The sequence below is a fragment of the Danio rerio genome, chromosome 13 (genome assembly GCF_049306965.1).
Source record: "Danio rerio strain Tuebingen ecotype United States chromosome 13, GRCz12tu, whole genome shotgun sequence".
Lineage (NCBI taxonomy): Eukaryota > Metazoa > Chordata > Actinopteri > Cypriniformes > Danionidae > Danio > Danio rerio.
This window is the reverse complement of record NC_133188.1, coordinates 2,572,922-2,600,663: the sequence shown is the minus strand read 5'-3', so window position 1 is coordinate 2,600,663 and position 27,742 is coordinate 2,572,922. Positions and strand designations below refer to the sequence as shown.

The following is a 27,742-nucleotide window of genomic DNA, read 5'->3' as shown; positions in this document are numbered from 1 at the left end:
ATGCTTAGAACATTAACACAAATAACCCATTATGTGTTGATACAGAAAGAACTGAAAGCATTGTCACTTTAAGTTTACTCCTCGATGCTTCACAGCTGCACGGAAGAATGCAGAAAAGAGACCAGTGGCCTAGAAAAACAAACTTTTTTTTTTTGGTAGATGGAGTATTAGGACACCACAACAGCGGCTTAATTAGCAATGAAAACCATTCTCTTTGAACATCAACATCTGCCTGGGCATGTGTGGGAAGCCAACATTTCTATCAAAGGTTTATGTGGGCATCTAACGCTCATTCGGAGAGTAGTTTTGGGTTTCTTTATGCTGCGCTGGATGCCGGATCATCTCTCCCAGCACGACAAGCTGTCTGTGCGTTCACCAGGGAACCGGCAGGATGAGTGTGCTAAACGCCTCAGGCCATCCAAACAACAGACATTTATGCCTTTCTCATTCTAGACACATACAATTGTAGATAAATCGCTGAATATATAACGCTAGGGTGTACAGTTTATTAGCCCACCCCCTTTATATAACAAAGTTTATTTTCAACACATTTCTAAACATTAGAGTTTTAATAACTCATTTCTAATAACTGATTTCTTCTCTTTTTGTCATGATGACAGCACATAATATTTGACTAGATATTGTTCAAGACTTTCAGCTTAAAGTGACATTTAAAGTCTTCACTAGGGTACAGGGCCGGAGTGGGACTCTTTTTCAGCCCTGGAGTTTCAAGCCTTAGACCGGCCCACCTCAGTTCACCACTGACTATACTAAAATCATTTCCAATTCAGTTTCTAATTATACTATCACGTCTTTTTTTGAGAAAACTGCTGTTTTAGAACTTCAAATGTTCAACAACCCTTACAGTATCATGCCTTAACAATAAAAAGGAAAAAAAAAAATGTTACTCAGACGAGGATCGAACCCCGGGATGGCGGCATCATCACCTATCGTGCTAACCACTGTACCTTAACAGCTACATATTAAATGGTGGCTTAGTTATATCATCATTAACCTGCAGGCTGCATCTTGCTCACCAGGCTATGAGAAAATAGATAAAAAGAGCAGAGCTGCGGTAAAATAATGAATAAGAAGACGGTGGTCAAGTAAATAAATAAATAATTTTTAAAAAGTGTGACCGCTTAGAGCAACAGATTCTGGAGCTAGGGACACCGGCCCTCGCGGCCAAAAAACGGACCGGCCCACCGGGAATTCTCCCGGTCCTCCCGATTAGCCAATCCGGGCCTGCTAGGGTAATTAGGGTAAAGTTAGGGTAATTAGGCAAGTCATTGTATAACAGTGGTTTGTTCTAGAGAGAATCCAAAACTAATATTGCTTAAGAGGGCTAATAATTTTGACCTTAAAATGGCTTAAAAAAATTCAAACTGCTTTTATTTAAAATAAAGGTTGAAATCAAAAAAGGTTTTGCATGCACTTTGACTTAACATTTAGATAGTACTATACCTCTGTCTTTTTTTTTTCATGTGCCAAAGATTTTAGCCATGGCACAAATACAAACAGGTTTCTTGCTAAGCCTGTAGACAAATCAGGGGCTTATATACCATGATGCTGTTTTAGGTGGCTAGTCTGCTGTATGTTTTTGCCAACTGTGGGCTGCAGGAACCATGACAGTGGTTTGGCTTTTATCTGTGTTTATCGACACAGAAACTTATCGGTGGCTAACTGGCTTAGGGTCTGATAATACTCTGGGTAAATATCACAAACTGAATAAATATGTGATATTATATGCAATCTGTCTGTTTCTCTTGCTCCACTTTAAGGTTCACACTGTAAAACATTTTGTGTTTAAAAGATGTCTAATAGATGTCAAAATGTAGACATTTACACTAAAACAAGACTAAATTTTAGTGAAAATAAAATGCAGAACATGCAATCTCCACAGAAAAAAGCCAACTGGCCCAGCCGGGACTCGAACCAGCGACCTTCTTGCTTTGAGGTGACAGTGCTAACCACTGAGCCACCGTGCTGCCTATAAAACTATATCGTAATATGTAAGATTAAGTAAATAAATAAATACAGACTGGACTTTCCATCATTTCCTTAAACTCAAGGAGCAAGTGATCGAAATTATAATGCATTTGACGATGCAGTTAACTGAAAACTAATAATAATAATAAAAGAGTGAATTTTTTGTTTATCTGTCTATCTGTAAATAATAGGTGCATTTTGTAGCAAACTCATCCTATAATTTGTTAATTAAAACACCATATATTTAATGCTATTATTTAAGAGTTATTTAAACCATCAAGAGTTAGATTTAAGCTATTAAAAGTATCATTTCCGGTTTATAATAATGACTAAAATAATTTCATAACAAACAAAATGACAGGTAATAATTGATTATGATGGAAGTTTTACAACCCTGTCCATCAAAAAGACGGATAATGAGAAAGTGTAATGCAACCTCTGGCTGAGATGCCCATTTCTCAGATGTTCCCTTCATAGCCAGCAGCTCACAATTCCTCATCATGTAGTTCCTTAAAGACAGGCTCAATTTTGTTTAGAAAAAGCACAGGAGAAATGTTTTGAGGCGAAAAGTTTATGACCCTCTCCTGTGCTGTAAATGTCCACCTCCATGACAAAGAACATCCTTAAGTTCCTCCACTGCAAGTCTCTGACGAGTCATTTGTTCAAGATTTATAGGTTATTATCATTGCTACAAAACTAAAAAACAACAGTGTTGACCTTTTATTCCCTGACTATAATGAGATGTTGATAAGCTACAAATTAGCCTGATTATAAAAACTGACTAAATGTGTGCCAAGTTTTGTTAATAGTACGAGACAGGGCTAAATTATTTTTTGTGGAACATTGAATATCTAAAATACACAATTTCTTAAGGCTAAAGGCCCCTGTGTTCTTTAACCAAAATCAAAAAAATAAAATGACATAGAAACGTGCCTCTATATACATTTCTGGAGAGCACCAAATACGTTCCAGGAGCTACATTTTGTTACCGCTTTTGTTTTTGCGAAAGCTGTTTTTTTTTGTTTGTTTTCAGAATGAACCTATGTTGCATAATTTTGAACAAAATCCAGCCAAAATGAAGTTCTCTTCGAGTTCGTTTCAGAAGTTTGAAACAACCCATCAAAGCAAACTTTTTAGGGGATCTGTTTTAGGGGTTTGTTTTGGTCCTAAACACCTTTGAGCTGCCGTTGGTCTGTGATGATTATGCAATTATTATGATTATGTTTCGGTGAGTCCTGTAACCCCGCCTTCATAGACATGCTTCTATCCACACAGTTCAGAATTAGACAGGAGATAGTTGTCCAGCACAACAACACTCGTTAGCACCATGAATAAACTGGAGGGTCGAGTAGCAGAGCTGGTACAGTATTCACATCTGAGTTATCATTCACGGACAAGCAGAAGAGTAGCAGACCCTAAGGCTGATTTAGGGGCCGATCACACCGAACACACATTGCATTGAGAGGCGCCTTTTTTGAGAAAAAACAAAACAAAACACCCACAAAGAAACTCAACACAACATTCAAACCCACTGCCAGCTAGTGCATACCTGCCAACACTTTTTCCCAGGAGTCTCCCGTATTTCAGACCCATCTCCCGCCACCCTCCCGTTTTGTTATGTTTCCTGGAAAACTCCCGTTATTTCAACCACCCATCCAACTCCCTCCATCAGCATTTTGGTACGGTCCGTGAAACCCCCGGGTCGCAACATTGCTACAGGATCTGATCGCATCGGCCACCCAAAACACACTTCATAGTACAGTTACTAACACCACAGTACACAGTACCAAGTTCTCAACAGTGTTATTCAGACACCTCACCCCCGAACATAACCCCCTGGATTTTCAGGGACAAGTGTTGGTAGGTATGAGCTAGTGTTTCCGAAGTATTACAGAGCAACACAAACAGCGTGCAAAAATATAAATGCACGATTACGCACACGACTCATGATTCACACAGATCACTCTATGCAGAAGTATAAATCAGCCTTAATATTGAGCCGTGCAGCACTCCATACGTAACTTATTCGTTTTTTGGATGAGCTGATAAACCGAGGTCATGACTCCCTGTGGTCGTTAAAAATCCTGGGCCTGCTAACCATCCCCATATCATAATGGGCTTCGTCAACTCCTGACTTCGTCTCCTCTCCACCAATCACAACCCAAGCTCATTCTGGAAACGTAGCCCCACGGACGTTTCTGGAGACCACGATTTACGTGGCCGGAGGTACGTAAAGGCCGCGTTTGGTTTTTTTTGAGCGAACGCTGCGGGGCGGTGTGGTGCCGCTCCGCCCCTCCTCTTCGCGCTCGCCGGCCGACGGCTCGCCTCCGAGTGGAGGGCTTTTCCGACGCAATCAGATTGTCCGCTTAGCTCACAGCGTTGCGTCGGCGTAGCGGAGGCCCCGGAGGAGGAGCCGGAGCCGGCCGCGGTGGACGACGACCGGGATCGAGTCCGGGGAACAGCAGGTTCCGGAAATCAGGTAAGACGAAAAACGGAATCCGAAAAATAAGGGTGAGAACGCGGCGGGATCTGAAAACGCGGTCGAAATCGAAGACGAGGGCTTTTGCTTTTTTTTTCCGATCCGGCGGCTTTTCGTGCGAGAATGGCGTGGGCGCGAACGCCGCACGCTCCCAAGAGGCGCCCGAGATGCGAAAAAGCGCGCACAGCGGCCTCTCGCGGATCCGCGAAAACAAAAAACCGCTCGAATACGTACCTCCCGGGACGTAAATCGCGGTCCGCAGAAACGTCCGCGGGGCTACGTTTCCACAATGAGCCCGGGTTGACCAATTAGCTGGTGTGTGGTGTGCAGTCTGGTGCAAAATGGCTGCTGTGGCGTCATCCAGGTGGATGAGTGTAAAGTGTTTTGAGTGTCCAGAAAAATACTATTTGTAAATGTAAGGAATTATTATTATTATTGTTAACTTGTTTGGATTCCCGGTGGGTCGGTCTAATAATGGCTTTGTCATGCCAAGTGAAATATGAATGAACTATAATGCCGTTTCAAGAGTTCACACTTAGCTGATGATTGATAGTAAAGCTAGTTTGGCGTGCTTTTCCGGGAGAGAGCCCTGAGCTTATAAGATCCTCGAGCCCTGGGCTACCTCACGTTGCAAGGTGAGAGGGGAGTTTAAGCTCCAGTAGATCTCGATGACTCCCCTTCCTGCTTGTAGTAGCTAAGTGTCAGATATGGATGCTGAAAGGTGTACTTAGAGTTTAGCTAAAGTATTTGGATTAATTGTTTACAGTGCTTGTTTTTGAACTGTGGGAGGAAACCGGAGGACCCGGGGAAAACCCACGCGACCACGGGGAGAACGAGCAAACTCTGCACAGAAATGCCGTCTGGTTTGGAAAGGAATTAAACCAGGGGCATTCTTGCTGTGAGGCAACAGCGCTAATCGCTGGCCACCGTGACGCCCGTTTGAAAGGAGGGAAAGCAGGGTTGGGTGGGGGGGTTTCTTCAAGACGAAGATATTGAGATGAGAAAAGTCTGGTTATTTATAGTCAGTTAAGGATCGTCTGATAGGATAATCAGTCATTAGCTAAAGTTGGAACAGCTGTGAACAATCATAAGCACGTGATCCTCTCGAAATTTGTTTATGAATAAACTTCACTTAAATTCACCTAAACTTAAGTGATTTAAAGCAAATGGGTTTCCACAGAAAGTCAACTATTTAACAGTGAAAGTGTGCAGAAGTCTTTGTGGCCTTGCTGAAGCACGAATTCCACTCCCTGAATGCTTCAATACATTTTGGAAATAACACTTGAATGACTCCACATAAGAGCAAATTGGAGAATTGTGCTCCCAAATAGCCACCGCTGTCACTCAAGCACTGTGAAAGCCGCCAGGTGAGCCTTCAGATTCCTAAAAGAAAGCCGGTCTTTATCGTGATAGGAGTGAGTGAGTGGAAAGGGGCCTGGCATGCTGCCCTTTCTTAGAGGATAGCAAAGCAAGCAGGGTGGTGTAAGATTGCTGCCAGAGATTACACAGAGCCTCATCCATCATGCTGGAGAAATCCTTGAGCTGGTCATGGGGCTCCAGAATCATGGCTGTGTCCAGGACCAATAGCTAGGTTTCCGTCAGCCTGCGTTATTCCACAATTTTTAAGTATCACATGGCAGTCATTAAAATAGTTTTGTCAAGAGGCTGAGGTTGGGGAAAAGGAGCGAGGACTCAAATGCAAGGACAAAAACATGGGTTTATTATAAAATAATACAAAAATTACCCAGAGGGGGAAAACACGAACAAAACAAATAAACAAACAAACCTGACTGGGTTGGCAGGGAAGAGCAGGGCTGGACAAGGCAGTAAACGATGACGCACTGGCACAGGACAGCAGGTATGAGGAGAATATAAAGGAGACATAATTGACAAACTGTCACAGACTCGGTCCCAGTCATTCCCCTCGCTGGCCAGCAGAGGCCGCCATCCCCGGATTTCTAAGCATTACATCATCCACCTAGACTGATCGTGCACACACCTGAACTGAATCCAGTTAACGACCCACGCTCCCTATATAAGCCACACTCAAACTCCAGTTCACTGCGAAGTCTTGTTTCAGCCCCGGCCAGCATTACTGAGCGTTATATCCTGCCTGATCTCCTGTGCATTACTCCAGCCCATTTCTGACTCTGCTTTGCCTTCTGCCTGCCCACGACCCAAGCCTGATACACGGACTCTGATACTTGCTGCCTGCCCTAGACCCAAGCCTGTTACACGGACTCTGTATCACGCCGCCTGCCTCTGACCCTTGCCTGGTAAATCACTGTGTCTGTCAGCCGCCAGCCTTGAGACCTTTACTGCTACTATTGATGTGTGTTTGCACCTTTGTGCATATTGTATGTTTAAGTGAGTGTGATTAATAAATACTGCATATGGATCCCTCCGTGTCAGTCTCCACGTTACACAAACAAACAGGTGAACTGAATAAACTAATAATGGCACTTACATGTGGCATACATTTTTCTGATCCCAGCGCCAACCAAACCCGAAACCAACAGTGCATCCGGAAAGTATTGACAGCGGTTCACTTTTTCCACATTTGTTTATGTTACAGCCTTATACCAAAATGGATTAAATTCATTAACTTCCTTAACATTCTCCACACAATCCCCCATAATGACAATGTGGAAAAAGAGTTTCTGAAATTGTTGCAAATTTATTAAAAATAAAAAAGCTGAAGAATCCGATGTACATCAGCATTCACAGCCTTTGCTCAACACTCTGTTGATGCACCTTTGGCAGCGATTACAGCCTCAAGTCTTTCTGAATATGATGCCACAAGCTTGGCACACCTGTCTTTGAGAATTTCTGCCCATTCCTCTTGGCAGTACCTCTCAAGCTCTATTAGGTTGGATGGGAAGCGACGGTGTACAGCCATTTTTAGATCTCTCCAGAGATGTTCAATAGGATTTAGGTCTGGGCTCTGGCTGGGCCACTCAAGAACATTTACCAGTTGTTGTGAAGCCGCTCCATTGATATTTTGGCAGGGTGTGCTTTGGGTCATTGTCCTGCTGGAAGATGAACCGTCACCCCAGTCTGAGATCAAGAGCACTCTGAAGCAGGTTTTCATTCAGGATGTCTCTGTACATTGCTGCATTCATCTGTCCCTCTATCCTGACTAGTCTTCCATGAAAAACATCCCCACAGCATGATGCTGCCACCACCATGCTTCACTGTAGGGATGCTATTAGCCTGGTGATGAGCGCTGCCTGCTTTTCTCCTAACGTAATGTCTGGCATTCACTCCAAAGAGTACAATTTTAGTCTGATCAGATCAGAGAATTTAGTTTCTGATGGTCTGAGAGTCCTTCAAATGCCTCTTGGCAAATTCCAGGCAGGGATAGGCTTCCTTCTGGCCACTCTACCATACAGGCTTGATTGGTGGATTGCTGCACAGATGGTTGACCTTCTGTAAGGTTCAATGCGGAGACTCGTCTGTCACTACGATCTTTCAAAAATCTGTCTCATGCTCTCCACTCTTCCATGACTGCCACAGCATCTGCTCAGGATACGGCCTGGTCCAGGATTATGGAAACCCCTAGACACATCTTTTCACACAATCTCTAGAGGCCTCAGGATTAGTATCATCACGTGTAAATAGAGAACAAAGAAAATAATTAGCGTAGCTGCTATTCATAGTGTATTTAAACAAGAGATATTAAATATATAATATGATGCATTGTCTCCATTGTCATATAGACTCATTAAATAGTGCACTATTTGAGGGAGCAGCCGTCTGTGCTGGTATATTGTTTATCTGCTTTCTGACAGTCATTTTTAAGATTAATGAACAATTCTCCTAGCACCTGTACTTTACAGGTGTTTATAACATTGACATTAGGAAAATGTACTTCTGTTCCTCATTAAAGTAGCTGAGAAATGTTCATCTCAGACTCAAATGCCATTCGGAGAAGCACCGCATCCAGTCCCAGTTAAAGGACACAGAGGATTAGAAGCATCTGTTGCTAAATGTTACAGAAATGACAGCTCTTTCATTTTCAGCAAATGAAGTATTTATTAACTCTGTCTTCTCTATCACCCTCCATTCGACTGAGAACACCGCTGTGAGAGGAAAAGTAGAGCAGCACACACTCCACCTCAATTAAAGGCCATGTCTGTCCACCAGCACAGAGAGATGCTAAAAGCTCTGAATGGGATGAGAGAGGATGAAATGGACACATGCTTTCCTGAAGCGTGACTCATACATGCAGACCTTTGCTCGTAAGACCACTTCACTGCCTATTAAACTTCAGGCTTTGTGCTGCCTTTTAAGGCTCATTCCTTGTTTTGTCCTTTGGGTAGCAGCTAAACTCTATTGAAATGACTAGTGGTGAGACAGCACAACTAGTGATAGTGAGTCCTATTAAAACATTAGCCGTGATCTTTTGACATATAAGAGCAGAACGGTGGTCTCACAGCAAGAAGGTCGCTGGTTCGAGTCCCGGTTTTGTGTGGAGTTTGCATGTTCTCCCTGTGTTAGCGTGGGTTTCCTCCGGTTTCCCCCACAGTCCACAGACATGAGCAAAGTATAGGTAGTTGGATAAACATATGGGATGTAAACATATGCTGGAATAGTTAGTGGGTGATTCTGCCGTGGTGACCCCTGATAAATAAGGAACTATGCCAAAGGATAATGAATGAATGAGGTCTTCGTATTGTTGAAATGTTTTCAACCCAAGCTCATTCGGAAAACGTAGTCCCGCGGACGTTTCTGGAGACAGCGGAATACGTCCTGGGGGGTACGTACGGCCGCGTTTATTTTTTTTTCAAGCGAACACTGCTGGGCGGTGTGACGCTGTTCCCTTTCGCGCTTGCCTTACCTCCTTGTGGAGGGCTTCCTCGCTGCAACCTGTTTGTCCACTCAGCTCAGCGTGTACGTCGGCAGGCTCGAGATGCAGAGAGGGGTCGACCATGGCGACCGGTTTTGAGTACGGGGAAGAGCGGTTCCAGCAATCAGGTAAGACAAAAACAGAATCCCAAAAATTAAGTGAACGAGTTTCGTGACAGGGTGAGAACGTGGCGAAATCCGAAAACGCGGTGGAACAAAAAAAATCAGGGCTTTTATTTTTTTGGACGGCTTTTGTGAACTGTTGCTCGGGTTTAGGGAAGTGAGCGGGCGGGCGGGCGGGTCGATCAGTAAAATTGGTCGGGTTTGGGGAAGGAGGAGTTTGGCCGGTCGCGCCGTCAATCATCCGGTCAGTCAGACACCGACCTCCGGCGGGTTCATGCGAGAACATCGCGGGCAAGAACCGCGCTCACGAGAGCCGTCTCATGTGCGAAAAAGCGCGCAACAGCAGCCTCTCGCGGATTCGCGAAAACAAAAACTGCAGCCGTATGTACCTGCTGGGACGTATTCCGCGGTCTTCAGAAATGTCCGCGGGACTACGTTTCCACAATGAGCCTGGGTTGAATGTTTTGCACATTTCATAGCTTAAAAAAGCCAAGGAATGAAAATCTGGATAAGCATATAGATGAATAATGTGCACTGTAATGACATCCAGTGCACCTAAAACACCATTGTTTTCTGATCATCATGTACTGTAAATCTAGTGAGTGTAAAATCCTGGTGAAAACAGGTCTAATTGGAGCAAAACACAGACTCTGATGATCCACATGAGGTGATTAATATGCATGACCCAGACTGTATTTGATTGGCTACAACATTTCCCATAGTGCGATTAGAGCAACAATATTTTCCCCTGTGCACTGAAATATTGTGTTTTAGGTCTTAAATAATATTAAACAGGTCTTAATTTTGAAAATAACAATTGTAAAGCTACTCAATCGGGCCAACATTGATCCAATCACCAACAATACACCTCAATAAAACCTCATTTTTAATATTTAAGCTTTTTTATATTGCAAATAGATTCAACTCACAGCAGCCTTTAGACATGTTTAATCTAATATAATCAGGGAAAGAAAACTAAAAACAATTACATGATTCCTCATGGCAATACTGGGCCTTTAGAAAAAAATCCCTGTTTAACCGTGCATGACTCCTAATGGTCTTAAAAGGGTCTTAAAAAGTCTTAAACTTGACTTGATAAAACCTGCAGAGACCCTGAGCATGAATTATGACAAAATAAAATGTTAGCATAGGTTTTTGCATGTGTGTTTACAGAACAACAGAGTTACACAGAGTTAGTCCCTTTATTAATCTGGGGTCGCCACAGCGGAATGAACCACCAACTTATCCAGCAGGTTTTTACGCAGCGGATGCCCTTCCAGCCGCAACCCATCTCTGGGAAACATCCACACACACATTCACACACACACTCATACACTATGGACAATTTAGCCTACCCAATGTGTTTGGACTGTGGGGGAAACCGGAGCACCCGGAGGAAACCCACGCGAAGGCAGGGAGAACATGCAAACTCCACACAGAGTTAGATTATTAACAATATTAAAATAATAACAACCCTTTAACTGGGAGACAAAACAGGTAGTCAACTCAAATGCCTTTTTATGACATTTAAAAAAAAAAAAATAATTATATATAAATACATATTGATGTCAAATAAGGTTCCAAACCAAACAAATCTGGTTCACTGTACACTCTCAGATGGTGCAGGAGCTGTCACTGGGCATTTGTACCTGAAGGGTCCATAATGGTACCTTAAATGTACTTTTTAGGTACATTTGGGCACTAATATGCACCTTTAAGGTACCACTGTGGACTATTTGGGTACAAATATGTATCTTTTAAAAGGTACTGCCCCAGTGACAGCTCCTGTACCTTTATTTCTGAGAGTGTAGTCACGATTTCTTGCTCTGTCTGTTCTTTATTCCAGATTGGGTGGATGTTATTATTTTTAAACTCCAGATAATAAGTTTGTCAAACCTTGTTTTGTTTCTGCCTTTGTGCGGTTCCATCAAAAGGATCTCAACATGAGTGAAAATGAGAGACTGAAGTTATTTTTACCAGGATCCCTGATTATTTTTGTTTGATCTTTCACATTTCACTGCTTATTGATGTATGACTCCGTCACGATGTCACGCAGGTTTGTTTTAGGTACAAAGACATCATAAGTGGACCTCAGGGGGATAATATGAAGCGTTTGTATTTTTAATAGCAGAGACAAAAATTAGAAGCAGTTTTCTTTTGTTTTATTTTTTCATAAACACTTTAGTTTCAATCAAGCTGCTTTGAAACGGCAGCTTCCTAAGCAAATAATGATTAGAGATTTTTTTCATTCATTTTCCTTCGGCTTGGTCTATTATTTATCAGGGGTCAACCACAGTGGAATGAACCATCAACTATTCCAGCATGTTTTATGCAGCGGTTGCCCTTCCAGCTGCAACCCAGTAAAGAGAAACACTCATACACACTCATTCTCTCACACACACACAAACACATACACTATGCAGCCAATTTAGTTCATTAAATTCCCCTATAGTGCATGTGTTTGGGCTGTGGGGAAACCGGAGCACGCAGAGGAATGCCACGCTAACGCCAGGGGGAAACATCCAAACTCCATACAGAAATGCCAGCTGGCTCAGTCGGGACTCAAACCAGCGACCTTCTTGCTGTGAGCCGACAGTGCTAACCACTGAGCCACCGTGCCGCCGGATTATTATTATGTTTTTTTTTCCACAACAAATCTAAAAGTGTGCAAATTTTGCTGATTAGTACTGCTTATAATAAATAATAAATAAACATTTAGAGTACTATAAATTGCCAAACAGTATTAAAAGAATCAAGCAAAAGAAAGGAAAAAATGACTGTATAAAGATCAAACGATTGTTTTGTGGTTGGCAAAACTGAAGCAGGACTTCCAGGATAAGGAATTCACATTTGTCATCATCATTACTGGTCACGTAAGTGAAATATTAGTGTTATGATCCCCATCAGTAATGTCCTTGCAGACTGCTGGAGAACATCCCCTGTCATTCAACCGAACTACAACTCCCATCATGCCCTTCAGTCACACACCTGTTTCAGTTTACCTCCAGATTACACACACACAGCTGAAGCTGATCAGGGTGGTATCCCAGAAAGCTGGGTTAACTTACCATCTGCTAAGCTCTGAACTCTTGATTAACCCAAAACCTGCTTACCACGAGTATGTCTGTTCAAAAACACCTGAGAAAATTTAGTTTAATCCATACCTGTCAACACTAGGGTGCAAAAAATAAGGGACCCCCCCATCCGACAGCTACTCAATTCAACTGGACTTAATATTTTTTACGTTTAAATTGTCGACTGACAACTAAATTACGGGGAAGGTTATACTCTGTGGACACAAGAGAACTAACCGAGTTAGTTGCGCCATCTAGCGGCAGTGTGTGGATCTGTCCCGACATTGAGGTACAAAGTATAAACCTATTAAATTTATTAGTAATATAAGTCACTATTAAATCAAAAAATGAAACTTAAATTATGTGTCTAATAACAAATATTTATGTGGGCGCCAGTGGTGTAGTGGTTAGTGCGTCGACACATGCACTCCGGTGCTCATGGTGACCCAAGTTTGATTCCTGCCTCGCGGACCTATGCTGATCCTTCCCCACTCTCTGCTTTCCTGTTAATAATCTCTACGGTGAAAACCCTGAAATCATAATTATAAAAAAATAAAATAACAAATATTTATATAAAGAATATTATTATTATTATTATTGTTAGAATGATTGTATTGTATTCTTTTCTAGGACAGCGGCCTCTGGTGGATTTACGCAAGAACACCTGGCACCAGGGCCGGAGCAAGCTGAACTGCCGCTCTAGGCAGAGGACGATCACGCCGCCCTCAACCCCAATGTGAAAACGAAAGTGACCGGTTATGAAAATGAAGTGAGGCGTTGCGGACCTCTATTCTGCCGCCCTATGCGCGGATATAACTGAGGACACGCGGATGCTGATGGAGGTGTCGCTAACGCCGCCCTCTCTATTCTTGCGTCTATGCGCGAATTTATCTGAGGACGTGGGTGATGAGGGAGGTGCCGTGGACATAACTGAGGACGCGGGTGGTAAGGGAGGTGTCACGGATGCCGCCCTTTCTATACTGCCGCCCTAGGCGGCCGCCTAGGTCGCCTCTATGGACGCGCCGGCTCTGCCTGGCACAAATGGCAATCTAGAGAGGAATTTTAGATCTCAAAAAGCATAAACAGCGGCCTCTGGTGGATTCATGAAAACAAAAACTGCAAAAATCTAGCTCCTGGGACGTATTTTTCGCTCTCCAGAAATGTATATAGGGGTATGTTTTCAGAATTAAGTTAATTGAGTTAAACGTGTGCGAGTGTGTTTGCACATTTTTTCAGATATCAACAACAACAATGTAGCACTTATTTGCACAATGCTATCCACTGGAAGAATCAGCTTGCTGGAAACACCACTTTAAAAACAGCTCCTCAGCTGGCACGACATTAAAGAGTAGGCAAATTAGCATTAATCTGCATCCATTCTGCAAGATGGCAACAAAACACAACCCACAACTCAGAAATACACTCAGTCGGGTTTGCTGAAAGAACACACTTTCTTTTCTTTATTCTCTTCTTTGTTTGATTACAGTTAACTGTTATCTGAACATTTAAGTATAATCATCGAAATACAATTCAAAGTGCTTTTCGAGGCCGGGCATGCTTCTCCATATAAAATGATTTCTCGTCACAAATGAATCAGCATGCCGTGTTCAATGACAGTGATGACACTTCATGTCCTCTGTCTAAAAGACAACTATATGAAACATCTGCTGGGTATAAAAGAAGGACCTGCTGTAGAAACTAGAGTATTCTGACGTCTGCGTAAACATGGATTCACCGCAAGAGTTCTGAAAATCTGCAAATACACATATATAAAAGATCTCTGCACAACACAAATCACTTTATGTACATGACATAATTCTGTTACCTCTGAAACATTCTCTTTTTTGTTTGTTTAAATGGGTTACATATCCAAAAAGAAAAAGAAAACATTAAATAATATACATTCCAAAGCACTAAATGCAAGAATCTCCCTTTTAGATATTAAATCAGTCGGCTTTTTTGGTAACGCTTTGATTTAAAGTGTCATTGTTACACATGTTCCATGTAATTACTATAGTAATAAGAATTAATTATGCATGATTACATGCAACAAACCCTATTCTCTTCTATTAATTCCATTAATTAACATTACTCAGGAGTTGAATGGTACCAAAGACACCTTAAAAAGTGTGTGTTTTATTTGACGTTTTAATTTGTACGTCTGTTTAGCAATAAAGCAGTTGTAAATGTACAGATGTAAATCTTAGAACCCAGGCTCATTGTAGATACATACCCTGGTACACATTTCTGGGGACAGCATAATACGTAGCTGGAGTTATGTCTGCGTGCAGTTTTTGTTTTTGCAAATCCACCAGAGGGCGCTGTGTATGCTTTTTGATGATCTCAAACTACTCTTGCGAGTCCTCTTCTTGCAGAAATCCACCTGAGGGTGACATATAAACTTTAGCTGACCAGGCCAGCTTGCTGTCGACTGAATGACTGACTGACCCACCCACAACCTCCCCTAAACCCAACCCATAGTGTTTTAAAAAGCAATGCAGAAAAGGAAAACCCGTCATGATCTTACCACGTTTTCAGCCTGTTGTTTATCTCGGTTAGTGGGTCAGCGAGTCATTTGACAGCAGCCTCTAGTGGATTCACATGAGAACAGCAGGCACGAAATTCAATCGCGAAATAAATTTGAGTTCTAAAAAAGCAAACAGAGCAGCCTCTGGCGGATTTGCGAAAACAAAAATGTAAATCCTAGGACATATTTGAAGCTCCTCAGAAATGTATTTTTTTTTGTTTGTTTTCAGAATGAGCCTGGGTTACGAGTGCGGCAGACTAGAAACGCAAGTTTGTGCGACAGGCAAGCTCGTCGCCTCTTACCTGTGAAATAGTATCATGTGGCTGCGTGAGACCAATCAAAGATCAAAACATGACCTCTTTGTACAGAAATGTTAAATATGGACCAATCGCTCACTTTTTAAAATGTCTAATCATCTTGTTCAGACTCGCCCCTTTTGCAGTGCATACATCAGAATTTAGCAAGCTCAAACTCACTAGTGTGACTGCGGCATAAGACTGACCTAAAATAATCAGACTCATATTGTAAGTTTAATAAATCTGTATTTTATTTAGAAAGCTTTAATACTTTTTTATTAAACTTATATTTGGGATTTTGTTCGAGCCATTCTCACAAGAATATGTCTATAGGTCACAGTACGCACAAAAAAAAAAACATGATATATCAAGGCTAAATAATTTTAAATATATATATTTATTTTTAAACGTCACCTTATATGTTATACATTTAGCACCAAAAATATATTCCTCACTCTCTGTACCACTGTCATTTTTTTCCAGTGCTATTTTCAATACATTCAGAACTGGAACATATTAATACAGCAATTGTTCTCAAAGATTTGAAAACTAAGTAAGTTTGCATTGCTATTCATGTTGCCAAACCCTCAGGGAAACATCTTGGATGATGATTTTGACGCTTCCAAAAATAAATCAAGCTCAAGAAAAGCATTCGAACCAAACTCAGACTAATCACCTTGTAATTGTCCTCAGGGAATGCCACTGAAGAAGACATTAAACATGCTGACCTTGCTACTGAGACACGAAACTGATAATTTTCACAAGCGTAGCCATTTTTTTTAATGCACAACTATTGAGAAAACACAAACAGGACGGCTATTAGAGAGAGATCATCTTCACAATTCCCCATCTTCATCAAAGTTAATGAAAAGGTGTTCAGAGGTGTTTCATTAAGATGAACGAGACGCTTTTGACATGGGCTGAGGATCATTTCTGCAGCAGATGTTGAGGGATTTATGATGCGTGGGCAGAATCTGCTTCACTTTCTCACAGATTCACTACAGTTCGTGTGTTGAACAGCTGTGTGATATTGAATCTGCTGAGGGATCCTTGACTCAATGCTTATGTAAAGGAAATTAGTGTGTGTCCTCCTGCATACTAGGCTCAAGGTATATAATATTAGAGTTCCCACTCAAAGCAAAATGTCAAATTCCCTGACTTTTCCTTGATTTTTACTGACTAAAAAGCTTGCTTTCCATGCCCTATCCATTTTAAGAGCAGTGTGACGTGGCCATTGTAAATTAAAAAGACTTCCAGTGTCGTTGACGTCCTCTCATTCTTTTGGTAACACTTTAGAACAATGGTCCATTAGTTACTGTATCATGAATATAAATAATCTTGTAAAGCATTTATTAATCATAGTTCAACATTTACTAAGGCATTATTAAAGGGCCATGACACCCCCCACTTTCGGTTAAAGTCTACTTCAGAATTTTTTCAAAAGATGCATGATTAATGGGCGTGGAGCTCCGCCAGCATCGGGCAGGAGTGGGCGTGGCCAGCAGGGGAGAAGGGGAGCGAACAACTGTTGTTGTCAGTTATCTCACAAAAATGAGACAAACCGTGAGGAGACGCATGAGTTTATAGTTTACAAAGTTAAAATGCAAAGAAATGAACAGTGATTTAATGCCCTGCTACATTTGTTATTCGTAATTTCATATACACATAACCACAATTTATATCATTGTAAACATGTGTTCATGTAAACACTATAAATGAGGATTCTCCCTCAATCCCCATATCCAGCAGACTCAGACTCTCCTGACCTGTCTGTTTTAACCATTAGCCCTGCTGGTAATCTGGAGGATTTAGGCAAACACAGCAGCACGGCGATGTGTCTGAATGTGAACGAACTCCTGATAAAAGACAGCGTCCGCCATTCTCTAATTCTCGTGCTGCTCTCCTGACAAAAAATGCTAGCAGCACACACACAGCTTTGCTGTATGATCGGCCCTGACAAGATCGCGGGGGAAAACATGCAACAAACCCCGTGGATGATGGAAACAAACGCATATGAGTCTTCATGAACGGCTAAATACTGTGTGCTTGGGTCCGTGTCTCACAGCTCGGGCTTGACACTGGCAGGTCTCATAAATAATTAAGCAGCCGGCTCTTCTCATAGGATAAGAAAACTCTGCTATGAATAATAATGAGAAACCGACGCGTCATCATTGCACTTGCAGTACTGCGCTACGTCGCCGATTTTGATCCCGCCCCAAAAATCCTTTTAAACCCGGAAGCTGAAATTAGCTGACAAAAGCTCACAATTATCCAGTTTTCCCTACAATTACAGCTGACAGGTGCTAACATGGTCTTAACTGATGCTCAACACACACACATCTGTTAATATAAATAAAAAAAAAGTTCTCCAGGGTGTCCTGAACCTTTAACATCCAACGTTGTGCTTGTTAACATTAGTTCATGCATTCTGAGTTAACATATACTACCTCTAATTAACCTAACCTAACAAAGATTAATAAATAAATGTATTGCTATTAGTAATTAATATTAACTAATGGACCATTATTTTAAGGTGTTTAACTTATGCTTCTTAATGTTCAAAATCATAATGTTTTAATATATATGACTGCCAGCTGGAAAGGAGTAAAATAGCATGGAAAATATAGGCTAACCATAACAATGGACGTGACCAATAGTGAGCCTCTAAATAAAGTAAGAAAAATATAATAGAAAATCAAAAATCAAAACTTTCACAACTCCACAAGAAAAATATCATAATTTTTTTTTTATCCTTTTGGAGGCAGTAGACTGTGTAAACTCAAGCTGATTAATGACAAATAATTTTTGGATGCTATAACATTAATGTCATTTTCATTTTTAGATCAAGTGTCCCTTAAAATGAGCAATCCAGCAATACTGGCAGTGAAGATGGATGAATTAATTATAGGAACAATTACACTGTGAGCTTTCAGATCGGCTATTTTAGTAGATTGCTGCGGTGATTACAGAAGTGTGTCATTTTCTCACCATGTTCTCACATTACCTCCTTGTATCGCAGTTTCTAATCAAGTCCAGGATGAGAAATGAGAGTTGATGAAAACCTGAATGAGGGATGAAGAATGACTGGGTTTGCTTCAAGCGCTCCTGCTTTCTATACAAAATAAAGACATGCAGAGGTGAACTGGAGATGGTCAACTGCCTGTAAGTCTGATTGTATGTAAGCCTGTGATGGACTGGCCGTCTGTCCAGGGTATTTCACAGCCTATTCATTTATTCATTTTCTTTCGGTTTAGTCCCTTATTTGTTAGGGTTCGCCACAGCGGAATGAACCGTCAACTATTCCAGCATATGTTTTACACAGCGGATGCCCTTCCAACCGCAACCCAGTACTGGGCAACACCCACACACTAAAGCCAATTTAGTTAATACAATTCCCTTATAGTGCATGTTTGGACTGTGGGGGAAACCGAAGTACCTGGAGGAAATCAACCAACACAGATTGTTGCATAAATCAACCTGTCTTAATCAAAATTACTAGATTGCCTAGAAAATGACAGTGTTTGAACTCTTTAATTGCCAAACTCACATATGATGTCCCTGATTTGGTGAAAAAACAACACACAAAATGATGTACTTTCAAAATAAAAATTCTTTTCCTTTTATCACAGTCTTGGACAAGTGAAATAACATTGCTTTTAATCAATTTTCATGCTTTTCTTCCTAATTTACTGTTGGTGTCTGTTTTTTTTTGCCCCATTGACCTCCATTATAACCACATTTTGTTTGATTACAAAGCCATGACACCATATAATCATGCATTTTTAATTGTTGCTGGCTTTCCCTGTTGGGAAGAGGTAAAAATGTGTTATTTTTACAGTTGATCATCAGTTGGCACCCTTAACCCTTTAGGCCTGTGCAAAAAGACTGGATTTATATGGAGTATAGCAGCAAATTAAAGTGTGTGTATCTGTGAGTGTGTGAGAGTGACCTTTGCACACTTAATGTATTTTAATGTGTTTGAGAAAATCAAAATATGCATCTCAGCTGTCAGAACGACAACAAAAACAAAGGATGCGTATTCATGCATCATCGAATGTGGTTATAATGGAAGTCAATGGGGCAAAAACAACAACCAACATTAAATTAAGGGGGAAATGAAAATCTAGCAATGCATCAAAGCCAATGTTGTTATTAATTATTCACATGTCCAAGACTGTGATATTTTATATTGAAAACACGTCATTTTGTGTGTGTTTTTTTCACCAAATGACTGACATCCTTTATGAATTTGGCAATTAAAGAGTTAAAATCCTAAATGATTTAGTAGTTTTGGTCAGAACTGAGGTTGATTAACAGATTTATGCAAAAACTTTATTAATTTGTTGCATTTTTACAGCAGTTTAATTCAGTGGATGTTTCCTACCGAACTTATCAAAAGGGTAGTCAATTTGAACAGTGCAGAAGGGTTAGGTTTACGTACTAATGTGTGCATTTTAGGTACAAATGTGTCCATCTTTTTAAAGGTACCATCTCATTGACCACTTCTTCATCATTATCTATCATAGTAACTTTATAAATTTATATGTTATATCCTTTATCAGAAATGACTATGATGATACAATGGAATTAAATGAGAATTGGATGACGACTTGATAGCTGGGAACTAAATAATTGAAAAAGTCATACCATGGAATTTACCGGCTTCTACTAAAACATCCATTGTCCAAAAACCCACAGTTTAATGTTGTCTAAATTGGTTATAATGCCTGGTTTTGTTTTGCTAATGAGTCTGTTCTGCCACCATTTTTCCTCTACGTCTGGTCTTTGTGTGTGTGTGTGTGTGTGTGTGTGTGTGTGTGTGTGTGTGTGTGTGTGTGTGTGTGTGTGTGTGTGTGTGTGTGTGTGTGTGTTACATGGCGGAGCTCTTGCTGTTAACATGCAAAACGTAAATAAAAAGGAGAGGAGTGCAAAATAATCAAGTTGGGATTCTAATCCAAGTTTTTAATTAACCCTGAAAGACCCAAATTTAGCAAAACAACTTATTTCACCCTTCAGATGCTGTTTTTACATAGCAAAAATGCTTTTCTTGCTTAGATTTTGTCTGGTTTCTAGTCCAAATATGCAAAAATCCTTAAGTCAAGAAGCATTTTCGAGACAAGCAAACAATATTGTCTTGTATTCAGAAATAATAAGCCAAAATGAAGTGAGTTTTTCCTTAAAACAAGTGAAATAATCTGCCAATGAGGCAAGCTAAATAATCTTATGTCAAACAGAGAAGCAACATTATTTTGCTTATCCCATTGGCGTGTTTTCGTATATTTCTATTGCAATTTTGGCATATTATTTCTCAAAACAAGGCAATACTTTTTGCTTGTCTAGAAAATGCTTCTTGCTTTAAAAATGTATAGATGTTTGAACTAGAAACAAAGCATTTTTTTACAATAGAAGCCTCTAATGCAAAAATAAATGTGTTTTTGCATTATTTCCTTTTTTACATTAGGGAAATGTTGTAATATTGGGTCTTACATTGGGTCTTACAGTGTTAAATCTCGTAGAATTCGTATTTAAGTCAGAGATCAACGTCTCAGTGCACTCATGTGCTTTTTCCATCATTGGCAGACCCTTCACAAACTCTCTGATGGTCTCAAAAAGGGGATGTAAGTGGTCTCTGGTACAGAAGCTTTTTAAAAGGTGTACACTTATACACTATTTCACACACAAAAAAGCTGCATATTAGCACTTCAAGAGGTACATATTAAAAGCTAAAGTGTACTTTTTCGCACCTATTAAAAAGGCTCTTCTTCAGTGAAAAATGTTGCACCCTAAGAGCTGGTAGCTCGGTATATTTAATGGCATATTCTGGGCTGAAGAATGATTACCACCGCTGGCTACTCTTTATACTGAGTATCTTTTTTTGGTTAGAGAGAGAGAGAGAGATTCTTGCACTAAGAAAGTGAACACATTTTCCCAGTTTCAAACCTGCAAACATTGATATTCATTAATTAAATGGTCACACTTTACAATAAGATTTCATTAGTTAATATTAGCTAATGTGTTTGCTAATTATGAACAATACTTGTACAGCATTTATTAGTCATAGTTCAACCTTTACTAATGCATTATTAACATCCAAATTCATGCTTGTTAGCATTAGTTAATGCGCCGTGTGCATACCTGTCAACCCTTCTGGTTTTCCCGGGATTCTACCGTAATTTACTGTTCGATCCCGCTATCATCCCGTAAAGGTATTTTCCCGTATTTCTCCCGTATTTTCAGTCTTCTCTGAACAGCCGAGCCTCCCTATATACGCAACCCATACCGCCGAACCACCAGGGGTCGCCCTTGCTCTAAAACGTGAGTCTTCTGTGCTTTCGCATTGTTTAGGAATGAAAACACTTATAAATAAATAAATATTAAAAACTGTGCGATTCCATCTCATTTTGATGAGCATAAAAAGTTAGGAAAGCAGTCGAATGCTTTTCTTTATAATGTTAGATGTGTGCATTTTTAAAGTGACACCTCTTATTTCATGTAATAAAATAAAATCTTAATAAATGAGAGATTCATTCGTTGCTCTTTAATCAGAATAATAATCATTTTAAAACATATTACTGACTATTTAATAGTTTATTTACAATAAAACAGCTCCAAATGAACATATTTAGTAATTTGGGGATATCCCTTATTTTCACATCCCAATGTTGACAGGTATGCGTGTGTTGACAAACTAACAATGAACTGCGTTTTTTATTAACATGAACAAATACTGTAATAAATGTATTGCTCATTGTTTGTTCAGGCATTAACTTACATTAACTAATACAACCAACACAGGCTCATTGTGGATATGTACCCCTGTCTACATTTCTGGAGAGTGCGAATTATGTAGCCGGAAGTACGTCTGGCTATTTTGTCTTTAAAACGACGCTATGATGCGGTATGATGCCACCGACGGCTTCTTTGATGCCAAAAATGTCTGCAGAACTGTTTCAAACAATTTATTTGTGTTGAAGTTATTCATTCATTCATTTTCTTGTCGGCTTAGTCCCTTTATTAATCCGGGGTCACTACAGCGGAATGAACCGCCAACTTATCCAGCAAGTTTTTACGCAGCGGATGCCCTTCCAGCCGCAACCCATCTCTGGGAAACATCCACACACACATTCACACACATACACACTACGGACAATTTAGCCTACCCAATTCCCCTGTACCGCATGTCTTTGGACTGTGGGGGAAACCGGAGAAAACCCACGCAAACCCAGGGAGAACATGCAAACTCCACACAGAAACACCAACTGAGCCGAGGTTCGAACCAGCTACCCAGCGACTTTCTTGCTGTGAGGCGACAGCACTGCCAACTGCGCCACTGCCTTGCCGTGTTGAATTTAAACAAACAAAATTTTGTAATATTCAACTTTGTTTGTTTAAATTCAGCCAATAAAAATGTTTACAACCACTTAACATAAAAAAAATTTGTAAATCCAAGGAATCATCTTAGAATATTTTTTTCAGTGTATCAGCTGACCGCTTGCCTCCGTATGGACAGCTTTTCTGCTGTTGCCAATTTGACCAGTGGCTCGCCCCATAATCAGCAAAGTTGAGATGTGGAACGGAGTGGACCACGACAACAAGGTCTGAGTGCGGTGACGAAAAAGAAAAGCAGATTAAACAAAAACAAAAAATAAAATAAATAAACAATCGGCTGAAAATATGTGGAAATAACGCATTCGTGACGGCTTTTTTTTTCCTAGATTGCTTTTAAAAACACTATCGGTTGGGTTTAGGCATGGGGTGGGTAGATCAGTTGGTAAGTCAGTCGGTCAACAGCAAGCTGGCCTGGGGTGCGTTTCCCAAACAATGACATAACTCGCGGCTGAACTATCATAGTACGATGCATCGATAAATCATGAGCTAAGTGTGAAGTCTTGTATCTCATATATAAATCATATAAATCGTTATTGGTTGTAATTTACAGTAGGCTTTTTATAAAGAAATGAAGAAAAATCCAATTTAATTTAATAATATTAATAACTATTATTATTATTGTTGTTGTTATTATAATTAAGTAGGATCTTGTTAATTTATTTTTTATTTTATTTTATGTTATTTATAATAAATGTTTACTTTTACAATTCGACACATTCAAACCACCTCAGAAATTATTTTAACCAACAGACACATACAGATATATTTCTTAATAAATAACCTACTATAAATTAAAACCATTAACATAGGCTATATATTTTTTGGCTATATATTTTTGTTTCTTATTTTTTGGCTATATACTTTTGTGTTCACAAGCTTTGAAGATGTAACCTAAATTCTGCTTGTAAATAATGGTCATCTACAGCTTTCGTCATGATCCACGGCTGTGTTAAAAATGGCATAAATGTTTTTAAAGTGCACTGCAAAGGGAGCGCAATTGTCAATATGAAAATTGCTAACACTGAACTGTAAAAATACTTGCAAAGCAAATTACACATAAGAGAGATGACCTTAAGGCCTTAAGAGATAACCCAGTTATAATGTTGAAAAGGATTGTTCGAAAGGAATAGGGTTTAGGGGGGATTACTGGGAATAAAACACAACCAGTTACTCTGCTTCTTACTACAGCTCTTGAAGTGTAGTTGCAAGTTTGTGACTCAGTTTGCAAATGTTCGTTGGAATGATTGATTTGGGAAACGTTAAAATTAACAAACTAAGTTTGTAACGACGCAACTTGTGACCTAAGTTGGCTAACGATGGTTTTCGGAAACACACCCCTAGTTGGCTGAAGTGTATATTGCGCCCTCTGGTGTATTTACACGTGAAGAGGATGCGTGAGAGAATTTTTGAGATCATCAAAAAGTGTACACAGCAGCCTCTGGTGGATTTGCAAAAACAAAATCAGCGAACAGACGTACCTCCGGTTATGTATATCCCTGTCCCCAGAAACACAGACCTCGTAGCTGTAATGAGCCTAGGTTGCATACAACTTTATTGTAAAGTGTGACCAGTTAAATTAGGTATAAGAAATCTGAGTAACCCGCTGCTTGATAAACTGAGTGCAGGGGATGATCAACAAGAAGAAACTAAATGAAATGCATGGTCCAATTCACTGGAATGTTGAAGTGCCAGTCAAGTGTGGTTCATACCACGTTGTTCAGAGGACTGGGAGCCTCCGGTCTCTATTAGTCATACGGGACCCTCCGTCATGCCCTCCAGAGGCAAGCTGGTGGCATTATCCGTGGGCAGAGGCTGGTCCTGGGAGGCTGGCATGTTGTGGACAGTGGCAGCAGCCAGACTGGCGTAGGACAGGTGGCAGTCTATGTGCAGGAACGGCGGGTAGTGCTGCCGATAACAGATGTAGGCGAAGAACAGGCCGATCACTCCCCCGACAAAAGCATCTGTGAGGGGAAAATAACGTCAGGGTTTATGAAGTGAAGACATAATACAGTCAAAATTATTAGCCCTCCTGTGAATGAATATTCTTTTCATATTTGCCAAATTATGTTTAACAGAGCCAGTTTTTTTTTTTTTTTTTGCGGTTATATTTTTTTCTCCTGGAGAATGTTTTAATTATTTTACTTCAGCTGGAATACAAGCAATGTTTAATTTAAAAAGAAGGTCAGCATTATTAGCCCCTTTAAGAAATATATATATATATATATATATATATATATATATATATATATATATATATATATATATATATATGTATATATATATATATATAACTAGTGTCTTAAAAACATCTAGTAAAATATTATGTGCTGTCATTATGGCTAAGAGAAGACAAATCAGTTATTAAAACTACACTCACCGGCCACTTTATTAGGTACACCTTACTAGTACCAGGTTGGACCCACTTTTGCCTCAGAATTGCCTTGACCCTTTGTGGCATAGATTCAACAAGGTACTGTAAATGTTCCTCAGAGATTTTGCTCTACATTGACATGATAGCATCACACAGTTGCTGCAGATTTGTCGGCTGCACTTCCATGATGTGAATCTCCCATTCCACCTCATCCCAAAAGTGCTCTATTGGATTGAGTCCTGGTGACTGTGGAGGCCATTTGAATACAGTGATTGTCAAGTTCAAGAAACCAGCTAGAGATGATTCACGCTTTATGACATGGTGTGTTATCCTGCTGGAAGTAGCCATCAGAAGATGGGTACACTGTGGTCATAAAGGGATGGACATGGTCAAAAACAGTTGGGCAGGTGTACCTAATAAAGTGGCCGGTGAGTGTACGTGTAGAAATATGTTGAAAAAAATCAATATTCTTTCTGTTAAACAGAAAATCAGGGTAACAATATACAGGGGGTTAATAATTCAGGAGGGCTAATAACTCCGATGACAACCTTACGTTTTCAGTAGAACTTCATCTATGTTAAGCTGCTTTGTCACAATCTACAGTCTAAAAGCGCTATAGAAATGAAGATGAACTGAACTGAATTTGATGGACAGTAATTAATTAATTAATCAATTAATTAATCTATTAATTCAGAGGTGCCCAAACTCGGTCCTGGAGAGTTTGGACACCCCTGTATTAATCCATCCATACATACACTCATCCATTCATACTATATACATTCACTGGCCACTTTATTAGGTACACCTGTCCAACTGCTCGTTAACATAAATTTCTAATCAGCCAATCACATGGCAGCAACTCAATGCATTTAGGTATGTAGACATGGTCAAGACAATCTGCTGTAGTTCAAACTGAGCATCAGAATGGGGAAGAAAGGTGATTTAAGTGACTTTAAACATGGCATAGTTGTTACGCCAGACGGGCTGGTCTGAGTATTTTTAGAAACTGCTGATCTACTGGGATTTTCATGCACAACCATCTCTAGGGTTTACAGAGAATGGTCTGAAACAGAGAAAATGTAATGCCTTGTTGATGCCAGAGGTCAGAGGAGAATGGCCAGACTGGTTCCAGCTGATAGAAAGGCAACAGTAACTCAAATAAGCACTCGTTACAACCGAGCTCTGCAGAAGAGCATCTCTGAACACACAACACGTCCAACCTTGAGGCGGATGAGGCACCCCACACCGGGTGCCGCTCCTGTCAGCTAAGAACAGGAAACTGAGGCTACAATTCACACAGGCTCACCAAAACTGGACAATAGAAGATTGGAGAAACAAAGCCTGATCTGATGAGTCTCCATTTCTGCTGCCACATTCGGATGGTCGGGTCAGAATTTGGCATCAACAACATGAAAGCATGGATCCATCCTGCCTTGTATTAACAGTTCAGGCTGGTGGTGGTGGTGTAATGGTGTGGGGGAGATTTTCGTGGCACACTTAATCGCCCATTAATCCCAATTGAGCATCGAGTCAACACCACAGCCTACCTCATTATAACCAAAGTATGCAGAAGAGCATCTCTGAACGCAACAACAACAACAACAACAACAACAACAACAACAACAACAACAAAAAGTTATGTTTAATAGAGAAAGCAAATATTTTTACAACTATTTTTTTAAAGGTCAATATTATTATGAACATATTAATATTAGCAATCATTTTGACTTCAACTTTATATAGTTTCTAAAAACATATAGTTTCCAGTAAAAGTTTACAAAATACCATGAAAATCTTGTATTCAATAACGCTTAAGGGATGCATTGTGTGTTGAGTTGAGTCCCACTAGTGAATTATGTTTGATAACAATAAAAGTCAATTTATTGTTTATGAAAAAAGCTCTGTTCTGTTAAAATTGTAATGAAGCTTCCCAGTATTATACTGTAGTATTGTGTACATCTTTCACATTTCTAAATCTCGTTTTCCAAACTTTTCCCTATTTATGCCTTTTTTTAAACCACAGTGTTTCATTCCATTTCAGCTGTTATTCTCATGAATAATACAAATAAACCACAAAGACATTGGATTGTATTTTACAGCAAACACAGCTTTATAGGCAACAAAGGCATTATTTACCCTAAGGCTATGCTATATCTCACGGGGCCTCTCCTAAGCTGGGACTTTTAGTGCTTTGGGAAAAGAATGTTTGCCAGCGACTCAAGATTCTCGAGCAAACACAATTCTCTAAATGGTTTTTGCCACCCTGAAAGGAAGCAGTAAAGCACCGGGATTGTGGAGGTTGTTAAATAAGTTGTGCCGCACACACCGACAAACACCTGCATATATAAACACCTCGAACCAATTCAATTCCCCAAAGCGGAAGCCCAAAATAAAATCAAATGACTGAAACCTAATTTTAAGGATGGACTGATAAATTGCCCCTGGAACAAACATATATAGCGTATCCGTACAGGTCAAGCTTGTGTGAGTCCACAGCTTGTATTTACTTGGACCAGATTGGAGTCATCAAGTTTAATGGCCTGTGCCACTATTGTTCAGATTAGTTCTGTTCTACTACCCAGCAAACCTCAAGGGACAGGTCCATATAAAGTCACGGTTATAGCTATCTACTTGCAACACATTCTC

General features: G+C 40.2%; 2 protein-coding genes across 2 annotated transcripts in view; one reads left to right on the top strand and one right to left on the bottom strand.

Moving 5' to 3' along the window:
• Positions 1-27,742, top strand: part of fbxo9 (F-box protein 9) — an 884,197-nt gene that overhangs the window by 620,239 nt on the left and 236,216 nt on the right. The window lies entirely within an intron of this gene.
• Positions 23,713-27,742, bottom strand: part of plpp4 (phospholipid phosphatase 4) — a 127,275-nt gene continuing 123,245 nt past the window's right edge. The window contains exon 7 of the mRNA XM_002664083.8: positions 23,713-24,686. Coding sequence (XP_002664129.3) covers positions 24,475-24,686 — 212 coding nt within the window. The 3' untranslated portion in view covers positions 23,713-24,474. The remainder of the gene's footprint in view (positions 24,687-27,742) is intronic.